Source organism: Toxotes jaculatrix, chromosome 12 (genome assembly GCF_017976425.1).
Source record: "Toxotes jaculatrix isolate fToxJac2 chromosome 12, fToxJac2.pri, whole genome shotgun sequence".
Lineage (NCBI taxonomy): Eukaryota > Metazoa > Chordata > Actinopteri > Toxotidae > Toxotes > Toxotes jaculatrix.
Genome location: NC_054405.1, coordinates 16,539,011 through 16,566,628, shown reverse-complemented (window position 1 = coordinate 16,566,628; position 27,618 = coordinate 16,539,011). Strand labels below are relative to the sequence as shown.

At 37.8% G+C, this 27,618-nt stretch overlaps 2 protein-coding genes across 2 annotated transcripts; both read left to right on the top strand.

Moving 5' to 3' along the window:
- Positions 1-935: 935 nt before the first annotated feature.
- slc22a5 (solute carrier family 22 member 5) lies at positions 936-6,532 on the top strand. The gene is made up of 10 exons (XM_041051263.1): positions 936-1,325; positions 1,434-1,537; positions 2,912-3,066; positions 3,203-3,374; positions 3,515-3,641; positions 3,992-4,080; positions 4,298-4,512; positions 5,585-5,767; positions 5,948-6,083; positions 6,427-6,532. The coding sequence occupies exons 1-10, from the start codon at positions 936-938 to the stop codon at positions 6,530-6,532; spliced, it is 1,677 nt and encodes a 558-aa protein (XP_040907197.1).
- A 1,091-nt stretch (positions 6,533-7,623) lies between these two features.
- Positions 7,624-12,032, top strand: LOC121190483 (solute carrier family 22 member 4-like). The gene is made up of 10 exons (XM_041051264.1): positions 7,624-8,031; positions 8,577-8,680; positions 8,792-8,946; positions 9,117-9,288; positions 9,952-10,078; positions 10,323-10,423; positions 10,619-10,833; positions 10,917-11,099; positions 11,283-11,418; positions 11,954-12,032. Exons 1-10 carry the CDS (start codon positions 7,624-7,626, stop codon positions 12,030-12,032), a joined length of 1,680 nt encoding a protein of 559 aa, XP_040907198.1.
- The last annotated feature ends 15,586 nt before the right edge of the window (positions 12,033-27,618 follow it).

Below are 27,618 nucleotides of genomic sequence, written 5' to 3'. Positions count from 1 at the left end.
GGCAGAAGTTTGAGCTACTATTTTTGTATAGCAATATTAGAGTGTCTGAGGGATCCTTCTCCCTCTGAGAGGTGCCCACTCATGTAGTAGGGTGGGCAAAATGTTTGTCTCCACAGATTATTGTAGTGATGCTGAGGATTGAAAACAAGCTTTGATTTAAACATGTCATTAAGAAAAAAAGTGAAATCCTCCTAAAAGAGAAAAGAAAGACGAGCAGAGAGGAAACAAATGTTGACAAAAGTCTTTCAAAAGAAGGGTAGGCAAACACATGGTGCTAGCAGTTTGTGTTTTAATATTGGTATATAATGTGTTATAATTATACATTTTAAAGGCAACATACAGAATTGTAACAGTTTCTGCTTGCCTCTGCAGTGCAGTGGGGCTTAAAAATAGTTCAATGGCAGTGTTAATGCTGCTTAGCAACATTTAGAGTACAGGCACGTGCACGTCTTTGGGGTATTTAATAGTGTGGAATGTTGTTTGGAGAAAATACCAGTTTGACCACAGTGGTGCAGGGGCTGGTTGAGTAGACTGGCCACTCTGAAGCTTTTGATCATTTTACTTTCAGTAAATCAAATCAAATCAATGAGTGAGAGCTTTCTCATTCACTAATCTCAGATCAGTAGTTTTCCTGTCTGCTCATAAACTGAGAGTCGGTGTATCCAGCAGTCTTACCGTGGGTCACTCTGGAGTGAAGTCGTTCCCTGGAAAGGAGGTTTTATACTCTCAGGACTAGAAACTGTTTTTGAAAAAGTTTTTGAATTGTGACTCCGTCCCACTGAGGGACCAGCTCACTCTGCCCCACGGAGAGCTCAATCCACTGTGGTGCTAAGCTGAAGACTTTAAGAGGGATACAACGTCTCATACTCTGAAGAATTTCAGAGGTCATTTTTTTTCTCCCTCTAGAGCAGGGAGGTAATTTTTTTTAACAAAGAATGGGAGACTATGATGAAGACACTGCATTCCTCGGACAGACTGGTCCTTACTTCTGGATCACATTCTTCCTCCTAAACACAGTTTTCGTCTCAACTGGATTCAACGGCCTTTACATCGTCTTTGTTGGAGCCACTCCGAAACACCACTGTGTCGTTCCAGATGTCAATTTAACCAAGGAGTGGAGAAATGCCATCATTCCCTTTACGATAGTGGATGGTGAAGAGGTGCAGAGCCAGTGCAGCAGATATAGGCTGGATGTGGTTAGAAACCTCTCTGCTGAAGGATATATTCCTGGAAGGGATGTCAACCTCACTAACCTGGAGCAGGAGGGATGTTTAGATGGATGGAACTACAGCAAAGAGATCTACCAATCCAACATAGTCACTGAGGTAAGTGTGAATGTGTGTTTTCTGTTTAAGGTGTTAGTCATTAAAGTGTTCAGTTGCCTGTTTTCCTTTTCTGTTTTAAACATGTATGTAATTTACATCTTTTCACAGTGGGACCTTGTTTGTGACAACCAGTGGAAAGTTCCCTTTGCATCCTCGACTCTGTTTGTGGGATACCTTGTTGGATCCTTAATCTCAGGACAGCTCTCTGACAGGTACTTCATCCTTAGTGATCAGTGAAATGCAGTCTATATTATTATATTCCAATATGAAACTCACTGAAGGTGTAGAATTTTGTTAAACTCATTTACTACATAGGTGTGATATTTTATCTGAGGGGTTTTCATCATTCAAGATGTTTTGGTGACAGTTGAGGAAGTTTTAAGAAAATTCTCATGAAAATAGAAAATGAATCACTGACTAATAAGTGAATTGTGGTTTAGTAAGGGAGGATAACACACTGTGGTGAATGTTCATTGGACCTGAATAGCTATCATTGTAACAACAGCCCCATCTACTGTTGAAGCTGACTTTCTCCAAGAGAGGATTTGTGTTCACTAAAACAGAAGTCTACTCCATTGAAATTATTGCCATTCTTACAGTGATGGTACACAAATATGGAAATGCCTTTGTCTTTTGCGGGAATTGTATGAATATTTCCAATAATAATTTAACCTGTGGGCAAATTTGTGAAATATTTATGGCGGTGGATGGTGCTAAAATTTGTCAGCAGGGGACAGGACGTCTTCTAAATGTGGCCTCACAATTGTTTCCTTACCAGTTGTTTGTAATAGTTTTTTTGTAATATTTATTTAAATTTGGACTTTAATCGCTGCTGAATATTTGTTTTGTTTAATAGCTATAACACTGTGTTTTGTTTTATTTTTATCTCTTGGTTTGTACTGATTATGCTTCCTGCCCACAGAAACCAGGTGGGAGACAGCTGCTAGAAGTAGCACATTAAGTGCTTAGTGTAGAGTTGTTAAACTCTGTCAGAGTATTGTAGGTCTTTGTGGAGTTTTTGATATCAGTTTTTTTAAGGGTTCAGTCCGGACACACTTTAGTGTCGTGTAGCTTGGGTTGTAGAAACACATGTGTCTCAGGACACAGCAGTGAGGAACATTTGTATGTTTAACTATTCATCTCTTCTGCAGCTGTGAAAACTGTGCACTCAAGAAATGGGGGGTGAGAGGCTTTGATGTCCTCAGTCCTCAAGTTGCATAACTGCTTGTTAAAATGCTCTTTTCCATACGTTCCCTGTTTGAGGTCAAACAGCTGTTGAATAGTGAAGGCTACTGCTCACAGACATCTGCCTGGTTTGTGCTGCAGAGGTCTTGCACTTCTTGCTTGTTTGGTGGGCTTTTCAACTTCAGCCTGGTCTTTAGCAAGTTTGACAAACACTCACAAACACTGAGTTGCATTGGGATCGGGTCACCTGTCAAGAACATTCCTTTTTTTTTTTAAGTATGTAATTTTATATTCAATACAAAAGGGGACAAAGCAGTCATGCATTTTTCTGTAATATTTTCTAAATGCACTGTCTGTGGATCACTGTTGATGCTTCATTTGTTTTTGTTTTTTCAACTCAGGTTTGGGAGGAAGAAGGTTGTTTTCATCTCTCTCGGGGCTCAGTGTGTCTCGGTCTTGCTTCAGTCCTTCTCTCATTCATGGAGGATGTTCTGTATCATGTTCCTCTTTGTTGGAGCCTCCCAGATATCCATCTATATTTCTGCATTTGTTCTAGGTATGCATTGTGAAATACTCCTCATCCTGGATTTGATCTTTGAGACATAAACAGATGGATAATTTGACTACTTTCACTAGCTTTTGGGTTATCTCTTTAATCTCATGCACGTCACTTACAATTTTGTCTTGGACAGGAACGGAGCTGTTGAGTAAGACTATGCGAGTGCTCTTCACAACTCTCGGGGCCTTCCTTTTCTATTGCATTGGGTACATGACACTACCCTGGATCGCATATGGTATCAGAGAATGGAGGACTCTGCTTGCTGTTCTTTCCATGACTGCTGTGGTCTACATCCCTCTGTGGTGGTATGTTACTCGTAATTCTTACTGATTTCTATATTTTCTGCCTGAATATTATGTGGGGATAGTCAGTGTTCAAGGTATAACAGCAGACAAAAACAACTTATGTTGCTGACATTTGAAGGAAACCTAAATTTGTCGTGCAGGTTCATCCCGGAGTCTCCTCGGTGGCTGATCACTCAGGGAAGAGTGGAGGAGGCTGAGGCCATAGTGAGAGATGCTGCAAGGAAAAATAAAGTTGAAGCTCCACCTGTAATTTTTAAAGAGTTTGAGGTGAGGTTCACATATTGTCATTAATATCACCGATATACATTTGTGGCCTTTGAATTGGCCACAAATGGTCAAAAATGATTTTTTTGAATACAGAATCTTCTCATGTGACTTTCTCAGAAACAGAACAGATGTTATAATGGTTGCAAACAAAATATTGATATGTGTCTGCAGAGGCCACTTGGGAATGTTTTACTGATTTAGCTAGTTAAAGCTAGTTTAGAAGTACAGCAAACAACAGTTACCACATATCAATATTCCACAGTCAACATACTCCTATACCCTGAACTCATTCAAGCCTGCATCAGTTGTTCCTTAGCCAAAGCCTAAATTTGCTCTGGTTTTGGCTACAGGCAATGCCTCCAAGCAAGACATACACCATGCTTGATGTTCTGAAATCCAAGAACATCAGATGCATCACAGTGATGTGTCTCCTTTTGTGGTGAGTGGTTGTGTTTTTGTTTTTTTTTAATTTTTCTCTAACCAATGGTTGTTCACAACTATCAAACCTGTGTTAATAGATTTATATGCGTGTGCATGTACTGTATTAGAAATCCAAAGTCACAGGTCAGCAAGAAACCAGTAGAAACATTCACAATGAAAACCTGCATCTCATGGCATTTACTTGATAATACAGATAACATTTTTCTTTTTTTCAGGATGGCAATAAACGTCGGGTATTTTGGTTTATCCCTGAACACCTCCAACCTGAGTGGAAATCCCTTCATGAACTGTTTTTTATCAGCTACGACCGAGGTCCCTGCCTACGTTGTTTCTACTTGGCTACTGAAGAAATGTCCAAGAAGAGCACTTCTGTCATTGTTCCTCATCATAGGAGGAGGAGTTCTCCTGCTCATCCAGTTCATCCCTGACAGTAAGATTTCTTTTTATTATGTAAAGTGACAGTATAGCAACCTAACATTAAATCACTCTGTACTGCAGTTTATATTACATTTATGGAGAAATTCTCACCACAGCCATCGGTGATGAGTGAGTAACACGTCAGCATAACATTTATAGGGACAGTTCAGCAAAATTACAAAGCAAATATTTTCTCGCTTACTTCTTTTGATACCAAGACAAGCAGATAGTTTTTTTTTTTTTTTAGCTGAGTTTGGAGATTTCTTCTCTTACCCCTAATGCAATGAAGGTGAATAATCAACAACATCTCTTTCCAGAAATATTGTTATTGGAAAATCAATAGGGCACTGTTTATATAGGGACTATATTTACAGTTGAAAGTTACAAAAAGAAAGAAAAACTTTTAGAAAAAGGAGTTCACAGTGAGGTCTTTGGATACAGATATCTCCAAATTTGAGCAAATTGCATCAACAAAAATGTATATATGCAATATATTGTTGTGATATTGCAACATATTGTCAGTATTTGTGCTAAAGGTTAAAAATACAGTCACCATTCTTGTGACCTTTGTCAAGTCTTCCTTTCTCTCTCTCACCTGTCATTCTTTCTTAAGAGGTGCTCATGTTTAACCTGTGGCGCTTTTTCCAAGAAGTAGGCTGTATGTAATAGGGTGTTGGTTATGTAAATCTACTGGCTAAAAACAGTAAAGGTTGTTTATGATTGCAGGCTGTTTTGTAACATATGTAAATTATTGTCTATGCTGTCGATTGTGCAATTCACATCTATACATAGAATGTATTGCTAAAGCTGACACTGCTGTACATGCCATAAGTGCTTTACTAAACCAATGTCAAAGTCAGTTTTAAAGCACATGCAGAGTGCAGCAGTTATTAAAATTAGCCACTCCTTTACCAGCAGCAGCATGAATGTGATGTACACATTAATGCATCAGTAAGTATTATACAATTACATAATATAATAGTATAAGAATAAATATTTTACAGGTATTTTGCTAAATTTGGTGAATTTATTCGGATAATTTTTTTCAGTAATTGCTCCAGATATCTATTTTCTCACCACCTCAGCTCTTCAGTATGTTGCTCTTGCTCTGGAAATGACTGGGAAGTTCGGCTTCACCATGGCCTTCAGCATCGTCTACATCTACACCGCTGAGATTTACCCGACCGTACTCAGGAACGTCGGCATGGGAATGTGCTCCTCTGCTGCGCGCATTGGCAGTATCACAGCTCCTTATGTCATCTATTTAGGTTTGTAGATGTCGGATACAGTATCTCACATATTCATTGAACTGATATGTATCTAGAAAAACAATCTCTTCTGCACAGGAAAACATCAGTGATATGTACAAATGTAACGAATGTTTATTTATATTCTAGTAAAAGTTTGTCATTTTTTAATGTAGAATTTTTCCTCTTTGTTATTTACAGGTACTTATAATAAGGCTCTGCCTTATATTCTCATGGGAAGTCTCACACTTGCCTCCTCTGTGGTGAACTTCTTCCTGCCAGAGACCCTCAATAAAGATCTTCCAGAAACAGTGGAGGAGATGCAAGAATGTCAGGGGTGGGTGCATTTCACTAACATCACTAGAACTAATGGCCTGTAAGTTACAGTGGTTTGAGTATGCATCTGGGAAAGCGCTTTCCATGAATTCTTACCCATCAAAGAGACCTGTGCTCTCTCTGTACATGTTCTACACAGGTTGACTCACTGATTCTGATGATACCATATACTTTAATGTTTGCTATCTTAAAAAAAAAATAAAGCTCAAAAGCAAAAATGTGAAAGCTTACAGTATAATGAAAGAAAGGAAGACAAGTAGAAAATATAAACGTGTAAAGTGTCATTTATGATTCTGTTATCTGTGTCATTTGCCACTTTTAACATCTATTTCTTTCGATTACAGGCTATGCAGTGGACCCAAAAAGAAGAAATATGTAGAAAATGGAGGAAGGGGGAACCCACCTATACTACGTGAAGCCAAGCCTGATGTGCAAACACTTACTCTGTAGTTTCCATGATGGCCTTGCTTCACTTTAAAGAAAGAAAGATAGAAAGAAGGAATCTGAAATCTGAAAACAAATCCCAAACATGCACAGTGGGGATTCAAATGTCCATTCCCAAGAACTATTGTTGTTTTTTTTTTTAATCATTTTTTAACTTTTTTTTTTTTTTTTTACTGAGTTGGTGCTTGTTAATTCAAAAACAATTTTTAGAGATGTTGCAAAAAATGTTTACGTCTTTAGATTTTTGTATGAAATTTGAAATTCATATATGTCACACAATACATGTAATGTAAAAAATGACCACATAAACCCTTCAAATACACAGCCTGAGTTGTTTTCATTGTTTAAAAAAAAACAATGCAGAAGTCATGCCAGCCTTAATTAGCCTAAAATCCCTCAAAGATTGTAAATAACGAGTTTTGAAACTGCTGTTAATGTTGAATTCAAACCAGATATTACAGCATATTAACAGGAGTTGGAACATTCACCAGTGTTACTATTTTACAAAATGAGGCATCTGTACCAAATGAAATTCCTCACTGGCGGCTGTCCTGCAGGACTTTGGTCACTTGTGATAGTTTATGGAGGACCACCAATGAGCACCTCAGGTAACAAGTCATAGCTTCTTTATCTTTAAACCATCTGCAATAAACAACTCAAACATAAATGGAAATGACAGTGACAGGCTTTATTACTGTTTTACCTGCTTGAAAATGATTAACTCCCTTTTCAAGGATTCCTTGAATGATGTCTCATTTCATTTGAGTTTATATAATGAATGCATTTTCTTATTACTTTGATAGAAAACATGTAACTCTGATTCATATATATATTTGAAAGCATTTTGTAGCACAAACAAATTGTGCATGCTATTAAACTTTTTTTTTTTTTTTTGGCTGCACTGTATGTAACTAAGTAACCTCCCAGATCAGGTGAAGCTGGCACATAAAATCTGAACTCGCAGTTCACATGTTCTCAAACACCTGTCACACAGCAGTAGCGCACACTCTCTCTTGTGCTTAGCAGAACTAACAAAATCTCTGCTTGTCTTTTTTCCTTCTTTTACTTTTTTAATTGTCAAAGACTTTTGTGAAATAATGAGCAACTTAAAAATTAGAGACTATGACACCATCACATCTTTCCTTGGATCTTGGGGACGTTTTCAGCTAGGGATTTTTTTTGCGCTGGCCGTCAGCATCCTCCCGAATGGTTTTATCGGCATCTACATAGTATTCGTAGCTGATACCCCACCTCATGAGTGCTATATCCCTGAAAACTATAGCATCAGTGAGATGTGGAGAAATGTCACGATCCCATTGGAAACGGTTGATGGCAATGTAAAGCGCAGCTCTTGCTCAAGGCTTAATCTGGACACTGTCAGGAACTACTCTGAGCGTGAACTCATCCCAAATGTGGATGTGAATGTGAGTGAAATTCCTTTGGAAAGTTGTCTGGATGGGTGGACATACAGCAAAAAAATCTACCAGTCAACCATTGTCACAGAGGTGAGCTATAAATCATCTGCTAACTTCTCATCCAAGATGTTTTTAAGGTTTCCACATAGAAAGAGTATTTAGTAGCCTTTTTTGTAGTTATCTCTAGTTTTCAGGGAGCTATAAGTTAATATGCTGTAATTAACTATTAACGGTTTTGCCACTGGAATAATCACCAAAATCACAGACAGTAGATTTTTACAGACAGACACTTCACTGTAGTATATGTGCAAAGTCCAAAATAAATTAACTTTGATAACTAAAATGACTGCCCAATAACTGCCAGCCAGGCGTAACTGTTGTGAAGCTAACTGAACCAGATGACAAGGCAAACAGGTGGCCCGACCACTGAGAGAGGAGCAAAAGAAGTGATGCACATCTGACAGGATACTCAATTAAAATGCCACTGAACTGGAAGGATTTTAAATTATATCTCACAAAAATAACACAGTATTCCTTAAATTACAAAACCTTATGCCAATGATGACCAAATAATGTTGCCTTGATTTGCATAAGTTATTTCCCTCACGTTCTAACTGCACTGATTGATTTTGCAGTGGGACTTGGTGTGTGAGAATGGATACAAAACACCACTGACCACCTCTATCCATTACATTGGTGTGCTAGTAGGAGCATTTGTCTCAGGCCAGATGTCTGACAGGTCTGTACTACGCACAACACTGTCTGATTTTTCTTTTCTTTTTTTTTTATTTAAACAAACTGTCTCATTTAGGGATAAAATCATGTGACTTACTCAACATTTCCCACACAGGTATGGGAGGAAGCCAGCACTCTTTGTAATGATGTTTCTTCAAACTCTGGCGATCACGGCACAGATATTCTCCCCGAGCTGGGAAGTCTTCACCTTAATTTTCTTCTTCGTGGGAGCTGGGGGATTCTCCAACTATATTGTTGCATTTGTACTGGGTATGTCTTTCATTAAGGATGCAGTATTTGATACTGCTTGATGAATTTGTAGGTGCTTAATGTTGTAATGACCCACTTGACCTGGTGGGTAAAACTAAAAAAAATTCTGCTCCAGCAAACACACACGTGACCAACTTGACAAATTCTCCATTCATTTTTTGCGCCTACAGGTACAGAAATTCTGAGCCCAAAAGCCAGAGTGGTCTTCTGCTCCCTTGGGGTATTTATGAGCTCAGCTGTGGGGTACATGGCAATGCCCGCAGTGGCTTACTTCCTCCGTGAATGGCGGCTGCTGCTGATTCCCATGGCTGCCTCTGGCTTGATCTACATCCCTCTGTGGTGGTAAGAAAATCCATATGTTGCGTTTGAGCTTTCACAGCACCTTTTCCATGGCTTGGTTGTGTCCTTCAGAAAAACTGATTGTAGCAAAGAAAAAAAAAATCTAAATTCTCTGTTCTTCACTTTCTTGACTGAAAATAGAGCCACCAGTTAATTTTTGCTAGTCAGCTTACTGATAAGATACTTGCTCACATACAAATCAATCCCATCAGATTGGCAGTAAGTGAGCTGGGTGACGGTGACTTTTTCAGGGTAAAGATTAACAGATTAAAGACCTCTTAAACTAGTAGGAAAAACAAAAACCAAGGTGGTGGTGGAAACTTGGTCCTGTAGTTACTATTTGTGCTAAAGAAGCACAACTTAACACAACCTAAGTCACAGCTGCATTCACTACTTCAAATCATACCAAAGTAGCTTATATTTTGGTTGCACCATTTAGCGGTACAGTGGTACAGGAAAAAAATACGTACTATGACAGCAGATTTCAACTAGTGCCACTTAAATTGACATCTGTGTCCCCAACAGTGGATAAGAGAGTCCCAAATAGGCTACTACTTTAGTAGAAAAGAATTTTATATAATTAAGTGGATGGTGCACACAGCTAATATGATGGCTCCCCGTCCTTTAAAGGTCAGATTTCTTTGTATCCCTGTTTCATCCCTCCAGGTTAGTCCCAGAGTCTCCTCGATGGCTTGTCTCTCAGGGGCGTGTGAAGGAGGCTGAGGCCATACTGAGATACGCTGCCAAGGAAAATAACATAGAGGCTCCACAGACCATTTTTACACAAGCTGAGGTATGTTTATCAGCAAGTTCATGATTTTAGTTTTAACGTGATAAACATAAGGTGAATGTGCCTCAGAGCTCCTAAAATGTTGCATTTCAAGTTGTTAAGTAACTCATTATTCCACATAATGTCTTAATGGTCTGTACAGCAATATGAATAATCCAATGCTAGAATACCATGCAGTGTGTTTGTGCAGCAGGGCTCATGTTTAACTCATTTAACTGTTGCAACCATGTCTTCTTCTGTTTCCCAGGTTGAAGATGCATCGGCTCTAAAAGAAAAGAAGTACAACATTTTGGTCATCTTCAGCAGCTGCAATATGTTCTCTCAAGTATTACTCTCTTCACTTCTGTGGTACGTCTAGGATTTCTTCACATGACGTAAATCTTTAAAACATTAAAACAAAAAGTTGATTAAAAAAAACAACCTTCATCCACAGCCCAAGCCCAAATGAAAATTAAAAAGTGTTGACTATACAAAATAATTATTACATTCACTGCTGGTTTAGCATTTTGTGTTTTCCGTTTATTGTTTCACATGGCTTTGCAGGGTCATCATCACCATCGGATACTATGCTTTAATCCTCAACACATCAAACCTGCATGGGAACCCTTACCTGAACTGCTTCTTGTCTGCTGTGACTGAGGTGCCAGCTTACATAATCGCCTTGTTACTGCTCCAACACTGCGCCAGGCGCTTCTGCCAGTCGTCTTCGCTCTTCCTCGGAGGCATTATGATCCTCTGTGTTCACCTCATTCCAATAGGTATTGTTTAGATCTTTAGCTCCTGAAGCAGGTTAGTAAGTAGTGGACTTTACAATTAGTTATTCTTCTTATTATTTCCTTAGATTTACCAGGTGTGGCTGTGTTTCTTGAGATGCTGGGCAAGTTTGGCATCACATCTGCATTCTGTGTGGTGTACGCCTACACATCAGAGCTCTTCCCCACTGTCATTAGAAATACAGCAATGGGGTGTTGCTCCATGGCTGCTCGTGTTGGAACCATCATCTCGCCCTTTATCATTTACCTGGGTGAGTACATTTTCTTTTCTGTTTTGAGCATTTAACCAATGCTAGGGCAATTTCTCTGACCCAAACAGTAGCAGTTAAAATCAGTAAGATAATTGGCAGATAAAGAAATAATGACCCAGGCTATTTTAGTCATTTATGTTTTCTCTGCCTTTCTTATGGGGGTTTTTTTTTGTGTCTTTGCAGGACAATACTTCAAGGCACTGCCATACATATTGATGGGAGGTTTAGCCATTAGTGGTGCCATCTTGTGTCTCCTGCTGCCGGAGACTTTTGGGAAGGCTTTGCCGGAGACCATTTCACAAATGCAGCAGATTTTCGGGTGAGTTTACACACTGAGCAAACTGTATGTTTACCACAGAGTTTCACTATGTGCACAGATGGAGCCACTGCAAAGGTCAGAGCTTTACGTTTGATTCAGCTTTCGGCCTGTGACATTTAAAATAAAATGTCAACACAACACATCATTATTAGGTCAGAAGAGACTCTTTCTGCAACTGTCAGTGGAAGAAATTAATAAAATGCAAATAAATATCACAGTGCAGATACTTCTGATGATTTACACAGCTTGGGCTAACTTTAATGACCAGAGGCTAGACTCACAAGTTAATTAGTTACTATTTAACAGTCTTATTTTTGTTTTCCTATGTTGCAGTGTCTCTTGCGAGGCAGTGTGAACTGTTTCATATAAGTGTGACAGAAACCATTAATCACTGATTATTTTGTCGCTCTTTCACATGCAATGTGCCAAGTTGTTGTATACTGTCACAAAGGAAACTATTGTTGACCAATGAGCTTTGATGTCAGTCTTTAACTTTACACTCTTGCTAAAAAAAATCCTCTCAATGTTCAAACAGGTCAAGAGGAAAAAAAGAAAAGGAAGCTGAAAATGGAGAGAGCACATCTGAATACCAGTGTAAAGAATCCAGGTTATAACAAGTTATGATTTTTGTTTATTTGTATGGTGTTTTTTTGATGGTCACAGACTGTAACCAGACATCAGGTGACAAGTTTTAAGATCTTTTTTTTTCTCTGAAGCTATTTTGTTTTATGCATTTTGCTTGAAATGTCCTGTATTGTAACTCTATTTGTAATCTGTTTAACTTATTGTGAAGTGTGTTATCAATCAGTTTCTAAAAATGTATCAGTAAATACATTTTTGCGCACCTTTTAAGTGTTGGGAAAAGTGGATTTTCAGTATTTTTTTCATATGTCTTGTATGTCTGTATATTTTTAGACTGATGGCATTTGGTGTGTTCTGTAAAGTGTTTGTATTTTTCCAAAAATAATAAGTCACTGAGTGTCAAATTAACACGATAAAATCCTAACGTAAAGAACACAAAACTGTAGATTTTAAATGTTTAATAACTATAGAAAAACAACGGAAACATGTACTATACACTCCTAACTCTATTGCTTTAACAGTGCTTTAAATATGAGTCAGCATTTCAGCGTGTGGCCTTCTACAGCTACAAATAATCTTGTGGACGTGATGGACGTGATTTGAGGCCATATCTATCTGTCTATCTGTGTGTGTGTGTGTGTGTGTGTCTGTCTGTCTGTCTGTCTGTCTATATTCCTAGTTCCTACTTATAGTTTCGGTAAAAAAAATAAAATAAAAATAACTTCAGGTCAAACTAGCAGAGCCAAGGCCTCAGATGATTCAGCAGAGGGAGTCTTGCCTTACTGCAGTAGCAGCAGTTGGATGCTTTCACACAGGCATGTGTGGGCACGCTGCTGCAGTAAACCGGCTTGAAGAAAGATGCTTTCACTTTCACATCACACTCGGATAAAAATGTCCTTTGTTCTCTTCTCTAACGCATAGACATCATATGTGCCTCTAAGCAGCTACGGTGGTGTCGTGTGCTTCCGTGTGCTTCCGTGGAAAGTCCACCCAGTAATTTCACTTTCCGTTTACCAGGGACCTTTTAAAACGAGGTTATGCGGAATCGTCGTGTGTTGGCTTTCTATTTATAAATGAGTCATGACCGTTGCATCCGTGTAAATAAAGTACAGTTCTTTCCGTTTTTGAGGAGAAGGAGCTGTTGATGAACTGACCTCAGCTCAGCTCATACTCAGCAGCAGCAGCTGTTACTGGGAAACACTTGAGGGACTGTTGCTCACTTCGCCTGAAGGCTCGAGCAAAATAAAAGTGAAACTGCACACTGCACACGCAGTCCAACCGTTTGCTTCTTTGTTCATTTTATCCAACGTTTGTCGCATTTATGGCTGGATTATCTGCACAACCTCCATATGGAATAATACGATGGAAGCTGAATTTACGGTAAGGTTTCTCTTTATTGTAGACTGTGTGTTGTAGATTCACGGCCCTATATGGGGGCTGGTTAAGATGTTTCATGAGGAAATAACCTCATGAAATGTGATTTTTGAAAGTCAACACCACCCTGTGTTAGTCTATAATCACAGTTTTGACGTCGTTTTCACAGCAAGAGCTAGATCTACAGCTGCCTAATTAGTCTCTTGTTTTTCTACTCCAGTTTATATCTTTCTCTTTAATTTTTCTTTCTTTTTATTATATGACTAGGTAGGATAAATATACACAAATACACATATATACGTGTATGTATATACATATGTATATATGTATGTATATATGTATGTATATACGTCTATATACGTATACGACACGGAGACAGGAAAGGGAAAGTAACTGAACGCGTTTCCCTATTCAGTGTTTTAAAAATCGCGAACTCTTGAAACAACTCAAAAAAGAACATCAGCCTTCTACAGTGCCATTAATTTGATTCTAATCCACTGGATGGACCTGCACAAAACCCCACCTATAACTGTTTTTAAATGCCTATCCCCAGGCGAGTTCCCATTGCACAACAGTAACGGTGCACCGTTGGTCAGAAATGTATATAAACGTCGTATCACAAATATCCACTAGATGTCGCCAAAAGAGCCCAGATCGTGCGGCGAATAGATTTTTTTTTTTTTTTTTTTTTTTTTGAAGTGTCTTTTATTCTAAATGATAATTCACGTTTGTTTCAAAAATTAATTTTAAGTTTCTGTGTATCATTAATTGTTTAGTGTGTCCCTGTCAGTACAGTTAAGTTCCTTGCAAATTGAGTATTTCCATATTATGCAGAGATACTACTATGCTTCCACTGCATTACATTTCAGAGGGAAATAGTTATGGTTATTATTATTATTATTATTTTTATTTTATTTTTTACTGTGTTGCATTTGTTCGATGGCTCTAGTTACTGGTTAGTTTTGACACTAAAACGTGATAGAACTGACAATGAAGCTCATAAAATCCAGCACACAGTTAAAGATTAAACCAGTGGTTTTACTTACATAAAGGCCCTGAGAACGTCTTCCAACGCTTAAAAATAAAGCATAAAATGATCTCATAAAATATCAGTGCTGTTCTTATAACGTCAACTACCCAACCGAGTAGTAAATTGTGCTGGGCGAAGAATTCAGATCCTTTCCGCAAATAAAAAGCAACAGAACTCCAATATAAAATTACCTCGTTACACTTAAAGGTTCAGCACTGAATATTTCATTTCATTTCATATTAAAAGTATTTAAGGATTATCAACAAAACATTCTTTAAGTCTCCAGAATAAAAATACTCATAATGCTTAAAATAATCAGTGTGAGTGTTATACAATGATACATTATATTACTGGATTAGTGATGCATTAATATGCGAGTAGCCTTTTACTGTTGTAGTTTGTTGATGTGAAGGTAATTTAATATTAATATTTTAATATTTTATATGCTATTGTGTAGTTTCATCTATGACAATGCATTATACTCAATAAACTACTCTTATGTTGTGAATGCAAAACTACGTAAAGTAACTAAAGCTGTAAGATAAATGTAGAGCAGTAAAAAAAAAAAATACCTCTGTACTGTAGCAAAGTGTAAGCATCTCATGTTTGCACTCAGGCTAAGCAAAGTAACTGAGTAACCATTACAACATTAAAATACTGCTTACGTCTTAACACTTCAATAATTTAAAAATCTTGCAGTGACCAAGCTTCAAAATGGATGCTGTACTTTGCTTCTTTTGTTTAAGTAAATTTTTTAAATTCCTTTTCCTGACGAAGGCTGAACTGAAGTGTTGGTGTGCACATTAAAAAAAAAAAAAAAAAGATTTCATGAGTGAACACCAGGTGTCACCATTAGTCAAGATTTAGCTAAACAGTTTATCATGAACAACCACTAGATGTAGTCCAAGACCTCAGTATAACCAGCATGAACCTTGACCTCTTATCTGCTTTTGTGCTCTGTTCATGTGAAAAGGGAAGTATCATGTATTCTGCATTAATGACTCACTGGGCACTTGCCTGGTTTGTTACTTACTCACCTTGAAACTCAACTTAATTTTTGGAATTTGCATGTGTGTGAGTGCAAGTAGAGAAGAGTAGACCATGACTGTTATCATTACTCTTTTTTTTTTTTTATCATAGCCACCCTGCAGAGCTGTTGAATATGAGGCTACAGTTGCAGTAAAAGCAGGAAATGAGTTCTAATCTGGGGAGAGATATTTGACCTACTTTGAACCCAGCAAGCCAGGAGAGGGCTTTACATAACATCACTTAGAGCAGCACAAACAAAATACACCACAAACACAGACTTTCCCTCACCTGGCACAGCTTTCACACAAAAAGACATCCAAAAGATAATCAAAGATGACTAGAAGATACTTGATCATTTTGCTTCAAAGTTTTATCTCCAGTTGGCCTGTGTACACACATACTTGAACCTTACGTATGCCTTTGTCTGGAATCTGTTTTGCTCATGCTAATGAGTGTCTCTGTTATCAGTTATGATCTCTTACTGGAAGAAATCTTACAATGGTGCGGCGAATAGATAACAAGCTGCCCCAGACTGACACAGATGGCTGGGAACAACAAGAAGAAACACAAACATGATTTTGAAACTCACCACAGTTCATTATTGAGTTTCAAATTGTCAGAAGCAAGTCAGTGATTTTTGTTTGATAAAGCATGGAGCTTAAGTTGAGCTTGTGACATTGAAGAGGACAAAGTAATTCATCTTTTTAAATAAAATGACAATTGATTACTTAACTGTGAGTGTGCGCGGTGTCTACCTGACACCCAGAAACTGACCAGTATGACGTGATTTTTTTTTTTAACCATAAGAGTTTTAAGTTGTGGCTCGTTTTTGTGTGCAGGGCTGATTTATGCTTGCCACAACTGTGATATGACACCTCAACCCAAAGGTACACCTTCTATGGTGCTTACCATCCCAGCAGGGTCACACATTGGCACAGAACGGACGGCATTCCCCTTGAAGTACCAAGCCAAAGTTGTCTCTTTATTGTGTGAGACCCTTAACCATGATAAACTTTTAATGATGCTTATTGAAAAATGTTAAATACCCAAATACCGTTAAATGACCAAAGACCCAAAATCTGACTTAAAACAAAAGGCATGTTTTACATAGCTTGTTGAGTCTTAGTTTTATAGGACAATCTCTCAGTGCTGTTGTGATGTGATAGTTTGCCCTAAAAGATAAGACAAGCACCAAAACATGATCAAAAGTCACATATATATCTTTTTAGTACATTATAACTAAACAACATTTTAGTGCACGTGGGTTATTAGGAAGTAATAAGACTTGTTTAGTGTACTATTTCTGTGATTGAGATGATTTTTTATTTTATTTTATTGTTTTTGTTAAATACCATGCTTACTCTGGCTTCTTAAATGCTGTTCCTGTGAAAAGGCATGCTAAAATATTGCAGTGCAGCCCAGCAAGGATGAGATTGGAAGGGGATGCAGAGACAATAAAACCCAGAACTGGATTTCTCAGCTTTAGGCACGTTTCTCAGAAACTGCATGGTGCTCCCCCTCTGAGAAGCACCACCTGCTGTGAGATGTCGGAAATGCATGGCAAGGCTTTATTTCAAGTCACGTGATTTAGAAGAAATCATGCCTCCTGCTCAGTCAGAGTCTAGCAGAGAGACTGCAAGGCTCTTGACTTGGCAGTTTTTTTTGTTTTTGCACCACATGTTGAATCTGAAATTCTGTTCTGAAATTCATGCCTGCAATCCTCCCTTTCCATCACATGGGGTGTTTTAAAGTTTAGGACCCTCAACATGAGGCAACAGTATCATAATGATAGGTGGTATTTCTAAAGTGAGATATTGGCAATAGAAGAGTGCGGCTGCCGTAAAATTATTATATTTTCCTAGACAGCACAGAACAGGCACATTTTTTTGCATGATTACTATGCATCTTTGAAATTCTCCAAAAGGGTGTGAAAAGGTCCTGTGAGCCAGAAGAAGGCATTTTTTTCAAATTGTAGTAAAAATCAAAAGAACTGCAATACTGCAAAGCCACATTAGAGCTTGTGGTGTACAGGGTCCTGTTTAGCCTGTCAAATCATCAAATAGCAGTGTCTGTGCTAGTAAGGTGAGGTAAGGTGAGGACTTCAGCAGCCCACAGGTGGAGAGGGCTGACAATAAGGATATGTAGTAAGAAACAATCAAAGGGGGGAGTTCCCAGTTGTGGTCCTGGCAACTAGCCTAGGTTAGGGATTAGCATCCACAATAAAAACACCTGAAGCCCCAGGAGCCACATGAATGCATGTTTTAACATAACACAACTAACATAAATGAATAAAAATCTATGGTACAAGTTTTTGAACTGGTCGCACAGCTTGCTTATCCAGCCTCACTGCTCTTTGTTTTCTTCCTGTTTTTTGTTTTTGATCTTGTTGCTATGACTTTTCACTTCACCTCACCTGTGGCCACACCTACAGCAGATGGCATTGTAGCACAAAGACACTGCCACTGAAAGGTGATTTCAGGCAAACGGGGGAACTGGCTTGACTCTGTCCTGATTTTAGAATTGGATTTATTGCAGTGAACACAGAGATAGATGTTGCATTTTGGCTTAAATATATTGCGAGTGAGATTTTGAGTGTTTCCTGTCTCACTGAAGGAAGAGCGTGTAAACAGGCACACACTGCACTGTTGGGAATGGCTGTAGGTCATTCTGTGAGTGCTGTTTACTATGCTGTCAGCTGTGCCAGGGATCTGCTTAGTCAGATAACCTTTTGCACTTTGAAATACTGTGACACATATACCTAGATACACTCTGATATATGTAGGGAAACCCTGTTAAACACTGTCAGCTAAAGGGTTATATAATCTTCTAGGAGTACAGAAGAAGTTTTCAACCCTTGGTTCAGATAGATTCCTTTTGAAATATCACTGCATGTCAGTCACCTTAATTTACTTGTTTGTTCTTGTTGCTCTTTACCTGAGTACTTACAGAAGTTCCTGGCCTATCAATCTGTCCTGGGGCCATAGATGATAACATTAAAACCAACTGGCATATATAGGGAATTTGAAGGTGGCTTTAAGGTAACTTTCAGCTGTCTTTGCTGATGGACAAGCATCCCCAAGATTCCCAGTGGGTGATGTTTTTTAGAGGTATTTTTAGACCTTTGTAATACATAGATGTTGAAATTTCTCCTCAAGAAGCCACATCCTCAGCTAAAGTAACACAAGGCTGGGGTTTTGGTGGATAGATGGTCTGTTTAAAGTTTAATAACAAATGTTGGTGTCTTTTAACTATGACCAGGTTTGTTCCTTAACCATTATTCTAACACTGACAATCAATGTCTCCTAACAACATGATCATATAAACCCAAGCCAAGCTTTTTGTTTTGTTTTTTTCTGTTTAGCTGGGGTTATGTTTTTTAACCCCAGCTAATTTACCATTATCTCTCCATAACTGTAAATCCCTAAACCTTGCCAGACTTTAACCATACATAGTACTGTCACATCATAAAGCAGATTTATTTCCAAAGCAGGGACACGCATTTCTCACAAACTACCTCACACACACACACACACACACACACACACACACAAAACCTTTCCTTGCAGCCCAGCCAATGATAAAAAAAAGTTATGTAAAGAAAGGAAAAACAAAGGTTTAGATTTCCTTAACTCATAATTTATCATAATTTTCACCAGACCTTGTTTGACTACACAAGTGTGTCAACACAAGATAAAGGTATCAGTAACACATGCATAGTTTCCAGGAAGGAAGAAATGTGCCCTGGTACTTCACTCAATAATCATGAAATGTGTTCACATAAAGCAGAAAATACCAAAATGGCAGTTATGTGTAGCTGAAGGCAGTGGAACACAACAGGGAAGAGATGTCATCCAGAAAAGATAAGGTTTGTTTGGGCCACGAGATTATCCACACCTTAAAGTGTTATTTCAAATGCATCTTTCTGTGTAAAGTGTATTTATTATGAAGTGATATGTCATCTATTTACTTGAGAAGTCTACTGGTTGTTATTCATCTATTAATTTCCATGATGGAAAGTGCAACTGCTGTCTGGTAGACCTGCAGTTGTTTTGCATACTTGGTCTGGTAGTATGGGCACTGTGCCACCCTGCTAGTGTATGTCATCCACCCCCTCAGTGGGTGTGTGTAAGTAAGAGGTGGAGAGAGGACGCAACGGACAGGGTTGTGCTCTTTCCAGTAAACAAGCTGATTCTAGCAAACTGTCTCTTTTCTTTCTCCTTGTCCCCTCTTACAAGTTCCCACAGACTCACCCATGCTAGCTCCCACCCCCCTGCACACCACCCCACCACCCCCAGGAGTCACAAACATGGCTTTGTTTCTGCATGGCTTTATTCATTCCAGAAAGTCAGCTGACTTATTGTTTCTCCTCTCTCTCTCTCTCTCTCTCTCTCTCTCTCTCTCTCTCTCTCTCTCTCTCTCTCTTTCTGTCTCTATCTGTTTGTCTATCTCACTCACTCATACCTACTCTTGTCTCCTCTACAACTCACCCACACACGCGGGATGTGCTCTAACAGCACAGCTTTGGATTTGTGTTTACAGTAGTATCACAGTCAAGCAGAATTTGATCGCATCAACCATGAAGGTTTGCATGAATTGGTTCTCTGTCCAGTTGTGTGGGTGTGTTTTGCAAAAGCCAGGGTTATAGTTTTCAGTATTCATACCCTTTACTTAGGTGAAAATAACAATACACTGTAGAAATACTACATTACAAGTCAAAGTTATGCATTGGAAATACTACAACAGTAAAAGTAAGTAAGTAGAATTTGCACAATGTATATAAAGTACCAAAAGTAAAAGTACTCAACTGCAAACAATTGGCCAATGTGAGTGTTATAATATAAATGTCATATAAATGTCATGAACAATGTGTCACGTTTTATGAGATCATGTGTTTTGTGTTTTAGAATCTTATTCTGAAAAGTAACTAGCAACTACATCAAATGAATGTAGTGGAATCTAAAGTACAATATTTCCCTCAGAACTGAAGTGGAGTAGAAGGTTAAAGCTGCATAAGATGGTAATATGCAAGAACAAGTACCTCAAATTTATGCACAAGTAAAGTACTAAGTAAAGTAGATGTAAATACATTCTACCTCTGGTTTCTGAGTGTTCTTGACAAGGCAGTTTACTAGAAGCAGTATATTCTTTTTTTTTTTTTTTAACATTTTGTTTTGATCCATTTACGTTTTCTTACTGTTATTGTCCACTAACTACTTGCAAATGCTTGATACGGTGTAACACCGGTTTCCCCATTCATTAAATGTATGTAGTTCAGTCAAATAGTTAAATGCAACGTTCAAAATTGACACACCAAGTTCAAACCTCTGCTCTTGTTCAACAATGTGACTATTTGTGACAATTTTCCAAAGCCTGTGACTGAGCACTTGAAACCCTTTAAAAACAAAGGTGTCCCAGTGTGCATGTACTGCAGTGTATCTGTGCAAAAGGCAAAGTAAACTTTATTCTGTTCTGTTCTGTTTTGTTCTATTCTTTTCTATTCTATTCTATTCTATTGTTGTGGCGTTCACGTACATAAAATGGCTTTTTAACAAGCAGTAGCGTGAATAGAAGTAGCGACACAGTAGAAGTACATATGTAGTTTACATTTCAAAGATGGGTTCAGTGTGCAGTATCACCTGAATTTCCAACAGGTGCCTGTATGTTCTTTATCAATGTGTCCTGCTGATGAAGGTCATGTTGATTGTTTAAATGAAGCACAGGAAGGTTTTTTTATAAATAGGCCAAAGTGGGGTGCTGCAACTAAAAATTTAACCTTAAATGAACAGCTTTATCCAGTTCTGGTGAAACCTGCAGAGATGATATAACTCAGATTGTGATAACCTCACCATGCCTCCTTTTTTTTTTTTTTTTTTTACAACTAAAGACAGCTCTGGTGTTTCCAGTAAATCAGCAGACTAATTCCTACTATTTGTTTCTCTCTCTCTCTCTCTCTCTCTCTCTCTCTCTCTCTCTCTCTCTCACACACACACACACACACACACACACACACACACACACACAAATACACTCAAACACTTTCTTTCTCTCTCCCATGCAACCAAATGCCAGGGTGTGATTACTCATGTCCATAGATTTATTATTCAACATCCGTTGGTATCAGTCTATGGAGTCATGTTTCACAGTCGCTTTTTGAGATAAGTCCTGACAACTGCCCCATGCTTCCTTCTATTGTTTTCAGCCATCTCAAATTGAGCATGTGGACAGTTTTTGCCAGAGTGTAAACACCGTGCCAAGACACACTTTAGCTCAGTTATCGTTAACTGCTCTGCATGAGCATGTCTTCTGCAGTAAGTACTATTAATTCAGTCTCATGTACAAAATTGGATGGAGCACATGTGCTCTAGATGACTTGACTTCCTGGGAGGAACTCCAACAACACCTCCAGCTGTGATTGTTCAAAGATTTGGGGTGGGCGATTAGGAGTGTACTGCCTTTCACTATGAGTAATTATGAAACTAATACATAACTGCTGGAAGTCATTTTTATTTTGGTGTTTTTTTTAGATGCCAAGTTCAATAAATAGTTCAGACAAAAAATCGTAAAGACACCCATAACAGGCAGTGTGAGATGGCAGTCTCTCTTTCATCTCTTCATCACATCAGACACAGTTGGCACTCAGGCCCGCATTCAAATCTGACCTTCCACTTATTCCCCTACATTTTTACTACAACTAACACCCACAAACCTTTTTTTTTTCAAGGCTGATTTATAAAAAAATACACGTGTAAGGCTGTAGATCAACCTGTAGAAACTAGTAAGAACATGACATTAAGTTATAGTGTAATCATGGATCAGATATTTACTTGAAATAATTTCCCTTGGCATTTTAGTTGCTCCGCACGCAAATGTCAATCATAACTGCTTTTGCGATGCAGTGACACCGTGCGCACAACCCTCTGCCACTATTTGTGCATTTTTTTTTGCTTTGCATTGTGGTACACACTGTTTGTTCAGCAGAGGCGATTATAACTTAACGTTGACAGTAAATCAATCCAAACCTGAAAATCCACAGTCCATTGTCTACTTATATGTTTGACTCATCCTCCCATCTTGAGGATTCATATCAAACATTAATTAAACAAGGAATGCTGCATGTTATCCTTGTGGCATAGACAGAACAGATGACGCCCATGTTTGTTTGGATTTTTTTCTTTTTTTTTTTTTTAATGAGGTTTTCGCTTGTATTGACACTTATACGGGTTATATGGGAAACAATATATCATGGTGGAAAATGTGTTCAGGTCAGTTTTAAAGTGCTTTTTCATATTTAAGTAAAAATATGAAAAGATTATCAGCGAAATGTATCAAAAGCCAAAGATCTTATTTTGGCCACCGTGAGTGATAAATTATTACATAGGGATATTATATTATTGGATTATTACTACTGATCCATAGCACATACTCAGCCTTTAAATGCTGTATGAGCTGGATGAAAGGGAGCTAATTTCAACGACTTCAAACATTTTGAGTAGTTTACAGCAATACATCATATTTTAAGAACTAAGTATGTGTTTTGTATGTAAAACCTGCACCTGCAAAGTAAATGTGGTCGGTGTAGCTGAGTGCTAATTAAAGCCGAGAAGGCTGCAGAAACAATACAGCATTTTCTCTTCTCTGCTGCTTTTTGTATTTGTGTTGAGACGGTTCATCCAAAAGCACTAACAGTAGCAAAAGCTATTTTAGACCCATTTCAACTGTAAGCAGTAGGGTGGGAAAAAACATTCATGTGATCCTCCTCAATGTAACTCCATGTCAGAGAAATGTAAGGAATTTCTGATATCTACAATATCTACTTGAAATGGTTTATTCAAACTCTGGGGGGTTTACCCATTTGTTTCATTTGTCTTAGCAATATCATAACATAGGTGGCATCAAATACTCACACTGGGGCCCCTTGAAAATGTGGGCATCAGTTCAGAGAAGATCCCAATCGTATTACAGCAGTGAGGCTACTTAAGAGATCCAAAGCTTGCAGACATTAAAATAGAAAAATGGAAAAAGCAGTTAGCACCAAGAGTTGTTAACATTTGGAAAATTGAGGATATAAAATAGACAGTTTGAATTTACTCTGGTATTTGGCTATTTGGCTGTGTATTGTTTGCTTGTTTTTAGGCACTCTGCAGATTTCTCTGTGAATGAACACAGCCGGAAAAAGACCCTCTTTAGGAAGACCTACAGCTGCTCTTATTCAGGGTCTGTTTCCAGTAAACTGGTGCTTGTTATGATTATGCCAGGACAAACATGCTCAGATGTGCTCAGTGAAAAAAGGAACTGACAGATGGATGCATATGCATACAAGCACACACGAGCATTATTGCAGTACTCCTCCAAAGTTCAAGAGCAGGAAACATGGCAGCCAAAATTTCACAGTAAGAGATAAGGTTATACATTCTGTCCATTGCTTCCAACTCTGACTAAAACCTTGTTGACTAAAGGCCATAGATCATGAGGCCAACCTTTGTGCAGTTAAATAACGACTACATCTGACTCTCATGAACTAATAATGTTTTATTTATCCAAGTTATTTTTCTCTTCATTTCATTTTCACTCCGCTAGAAGAGGGTCTAGGACTTGCAGGTTACCACAAACTGCTGTTGTTCAGTCAGCTTATCTTGCAAACAAGACAATATTTTCCATACTGATAGACCTAAAAAAAAATCTTCTAGTCACATGTTAATCAATTAATTGCTTAATATGTGATTTTTGGGGGGAGTTTTGAGGAGGCTGAGCAAATCAGTTCTTAATCAAAATATAAAATAAATCACTATACTACAAAGTAACTGAGCAGGAAAGACTGAGATATCTTGACTTTTAGTCTCATACATAAATCTTCTACTGTATGTGTGAAGCATCAGTTTTAGCTTCCCATAATGCATCTTAATAGAATCTTTTTGGCTGGACCTCAACAGGCTGGCAACTGACTCATGGTTAACATGTGGTCTTATATGGGCCATGTTTCAGTCACTTAAGACTTGTTCGGTTGTCAGCACAGACAGAAAAACATATAAAAGAGAACAGCTTTATTGGTAATCCGGCTGTGTTAAATTACTGCGTAAGTGATCACAGTGAGTAGGAGAGAAGAAAACAGATAAAGGGCTGAGCAGGCAGGGGTGTTCAAACTAATAGGACACTGGCAGCAGTGCTTAGTGAAATCCTCTAAAATCCAAGGTTGACTTTAATGGAAATTTTATCACTCTAACTTTTTAACACAGTAACATGGTAATTTTGGATAAAGCAATTGGGGCATCAAGCACAGTGTTAAATTTTGAGTGATACGAGTCATTGTCACAAGAGAGAGAAAAACCTAGGGAAATACCAAGTCAGTTTGATTTTACCATGCTGGTCATTGTGGTATGTATGTCTCTGTGAAAGCTATAGGGGAAGTAACCTCTCTTGTACAATTCTGTCATTTCACAACTATTAAAAAGAAAAAACTCTGGCTGCTCTTCAGTCTAAGGTGACTCAGTGTGTAGTGTTATTAAAATGAGCAGTCAGTGGAAAGCACCAGAGATATCTCTCTACATCAGCAACACATACACACACATACACACACAGCTGGTATTAAGCTGGTATTAACAGAAGCAGAGCCAGACACATCCAATACACCCATAATTTTCTCCCTCTAGACCAAGTTGTGTGATATATGTTGGCTGTGTCCGCTGTTTCTGAAGAAAGAAAACGTCGGTTAAGGCAGTTCCTAGGATGTATTTTCCACTTCCTACTTCACCGGCCTTTGTTTACATGACTGACTGTGCTGCTACAGCAGATTTATACCTTTGTTCTACAGAACTAACCATGGACCACACATGCAGACAAAGGCAATACTGTTGGCCAAACCTATCAAAAGAACTTTTGATTTTGTGTGTGTGTGTGTGTGTGTCTGCCATGTTTTCAAGTTTTCTTATATTTATTAAGCCATATAATTCTTGGAGTTTCAGTTAACTTATGAAATTAAACTGAACAAACAGCATATTTTTAAAAGGTAGACAGCACTGTCCTTGACATGGAGTCAGCCGAGGAAGCAGGAAAAAATATTTAAAGCAAACAGTTATATTGTGTGTTTTCCGCCCTTGTTTAAGTTTGTACCGTAAGCTGCACCTGTCCGCATTAAATGGTTTGAGTTTATGATACAGATATCTCACCTGTTATTTATTTATTTACATATATTTATTTACATCAGATATTTTAAGACAAATCATGGGTGAATTATTGCCATAACTTCAAAAATGGTTATATAATGATAAAGACAAATAAGAATAAAAAAAAGAAAAAAGAAAAAACATTAAATACAAAGTAAAATTTTAATACCATAGTTTCATATTGAAAGATCATATAATATATAAACATTAATTAATCTATTTATTTAGTAATTAATTAACTTTTTTGGAAACCACCTGGTATTAATTTAAAATGTGCTTTAATAATTTTATACTGCTTTATAAGAAAATGTTTTTTGGTCACCAATAGTTTACAATGAAGCCCACTATTTACAGTGTAATTTCATTGTGCGAATGAGGCGTCTGATACTAAAATATAGGTAACAGTGAAAGAAAAGAATATGGAGAACAAGGGAGTAACCACTGGGCAAGTTAGAAGGAAGAAAAAATAAATTATACTGTATTTCACTATGATTTACAATGTGCTGTCAAAGCTGTGGGGGCTTGGTAAGATAACAAAATGGGCTTTAGGAAAATTTCTTGAAACCCATATGGAGGGGTTATAGAAGAATATGTAAAATATGTGGGTTACATTCCCAAAATGACAACAGGTTTTAAGATAAAGCAATATACTTATGTGGGTTAAATGCTCATTGCAAAGACGATTTATCCTACCAGCTTGTGTTCTTTGGTATGAGTACATTGTAGGCACTGTTCCTATAATGAAATTAAATTAATATAATATAATTAATTAATTCATATAATTAAATCAATTTCTCTAATGAAAAGAAATGCTTTTTGTCATTAGGGAAAGAATCTCCAACAGAAAATTTGGATCCATCAGATAAAATTTCTGTAGAGGCACAGTTTTTTAAAGTGGAGTATACTTTAGAAGTAACAGGAGTCAAGTGTTTTTTCTTTTTTTTTTTTTTTTTCAGAGCTGTGAATTAAAGGCTGCATTTCACAGGCATATTTTTATAGTGCTGTGATTCCATTGGCATAAAGTGGGTGTTTTCTTTTTGTGGTTACTAGTGGTAGTAATGTTGCTTGACGCAGCAACTGAATGCAACAATTACTGAATTTGCACTCAAATTTGTGGAACTTTTATTTCTGAACTCCTTATTTTGGTTCATTTAGATCAACACGTCCAAAATTCCAGTGTTTTTCTGTCTTTGGGGTTTTTTAGTACTTCTTTGCAACTTCCTCACACTTTTTCCTTTCTCTTCTTTGCTTGATTCATGTATGCCACAATTCCTCAGACCTGATGCATGCAGGTTTTTAACATGACTGGTACCTGTACCTGTAGAGCAACAGGAAAAACGGGAAGGCTTCTTTTGTTTAACTGCTTTTCACAGGTGTAACTGAACTGAAAATAAATAAAGTGCAGCATCCATGAAGATGTTTAACACAAAATTAAATGTTTGTCATATGATAAGGCGAAAATATGCTAAATCATTAAATTATTTGTTCCCCTTTCTGATAGGGTAACAATCTGCAAAGGATCAGAAGTACAACTGGTAGGTCCCCTGCACCTCTATGTCTGCAACAGAAGAAGGAAGACGACAGCATGATGGAGACCTGTCTGTAAAGGGAGTATGTTTGAGACAAAGACCGAAACAGACTGTGGAAACTGCAAAAATATGCATTAATCAACAAAATATGGCTACGTGGTACAGTGAAATGAGGTCTGTTGTCGATAAGATACACCTTTATTAGTCCCACAATGGGGAAACTGCATGGGACCCATGCATACGGGACTTGACTGTAGTCTGTGCAGTTGCCACTTTAGATGTTTAACATACAGTAGCCTGGCATCAGCCAGACCTGTGTGATTAGTTAGTGATTGATTTGTTGTTCATTTGTAAGTATTTTGAGGTTAACGTATGTTTACACGACTGCAAATATGAAAGAAGGAAATCAAGCTAACGTATAATATAGTTTTAAAGAACAAATTTTGCTTTATTATAGGAGTTCACTCACATCACACACAACTAGACACACTAAGGC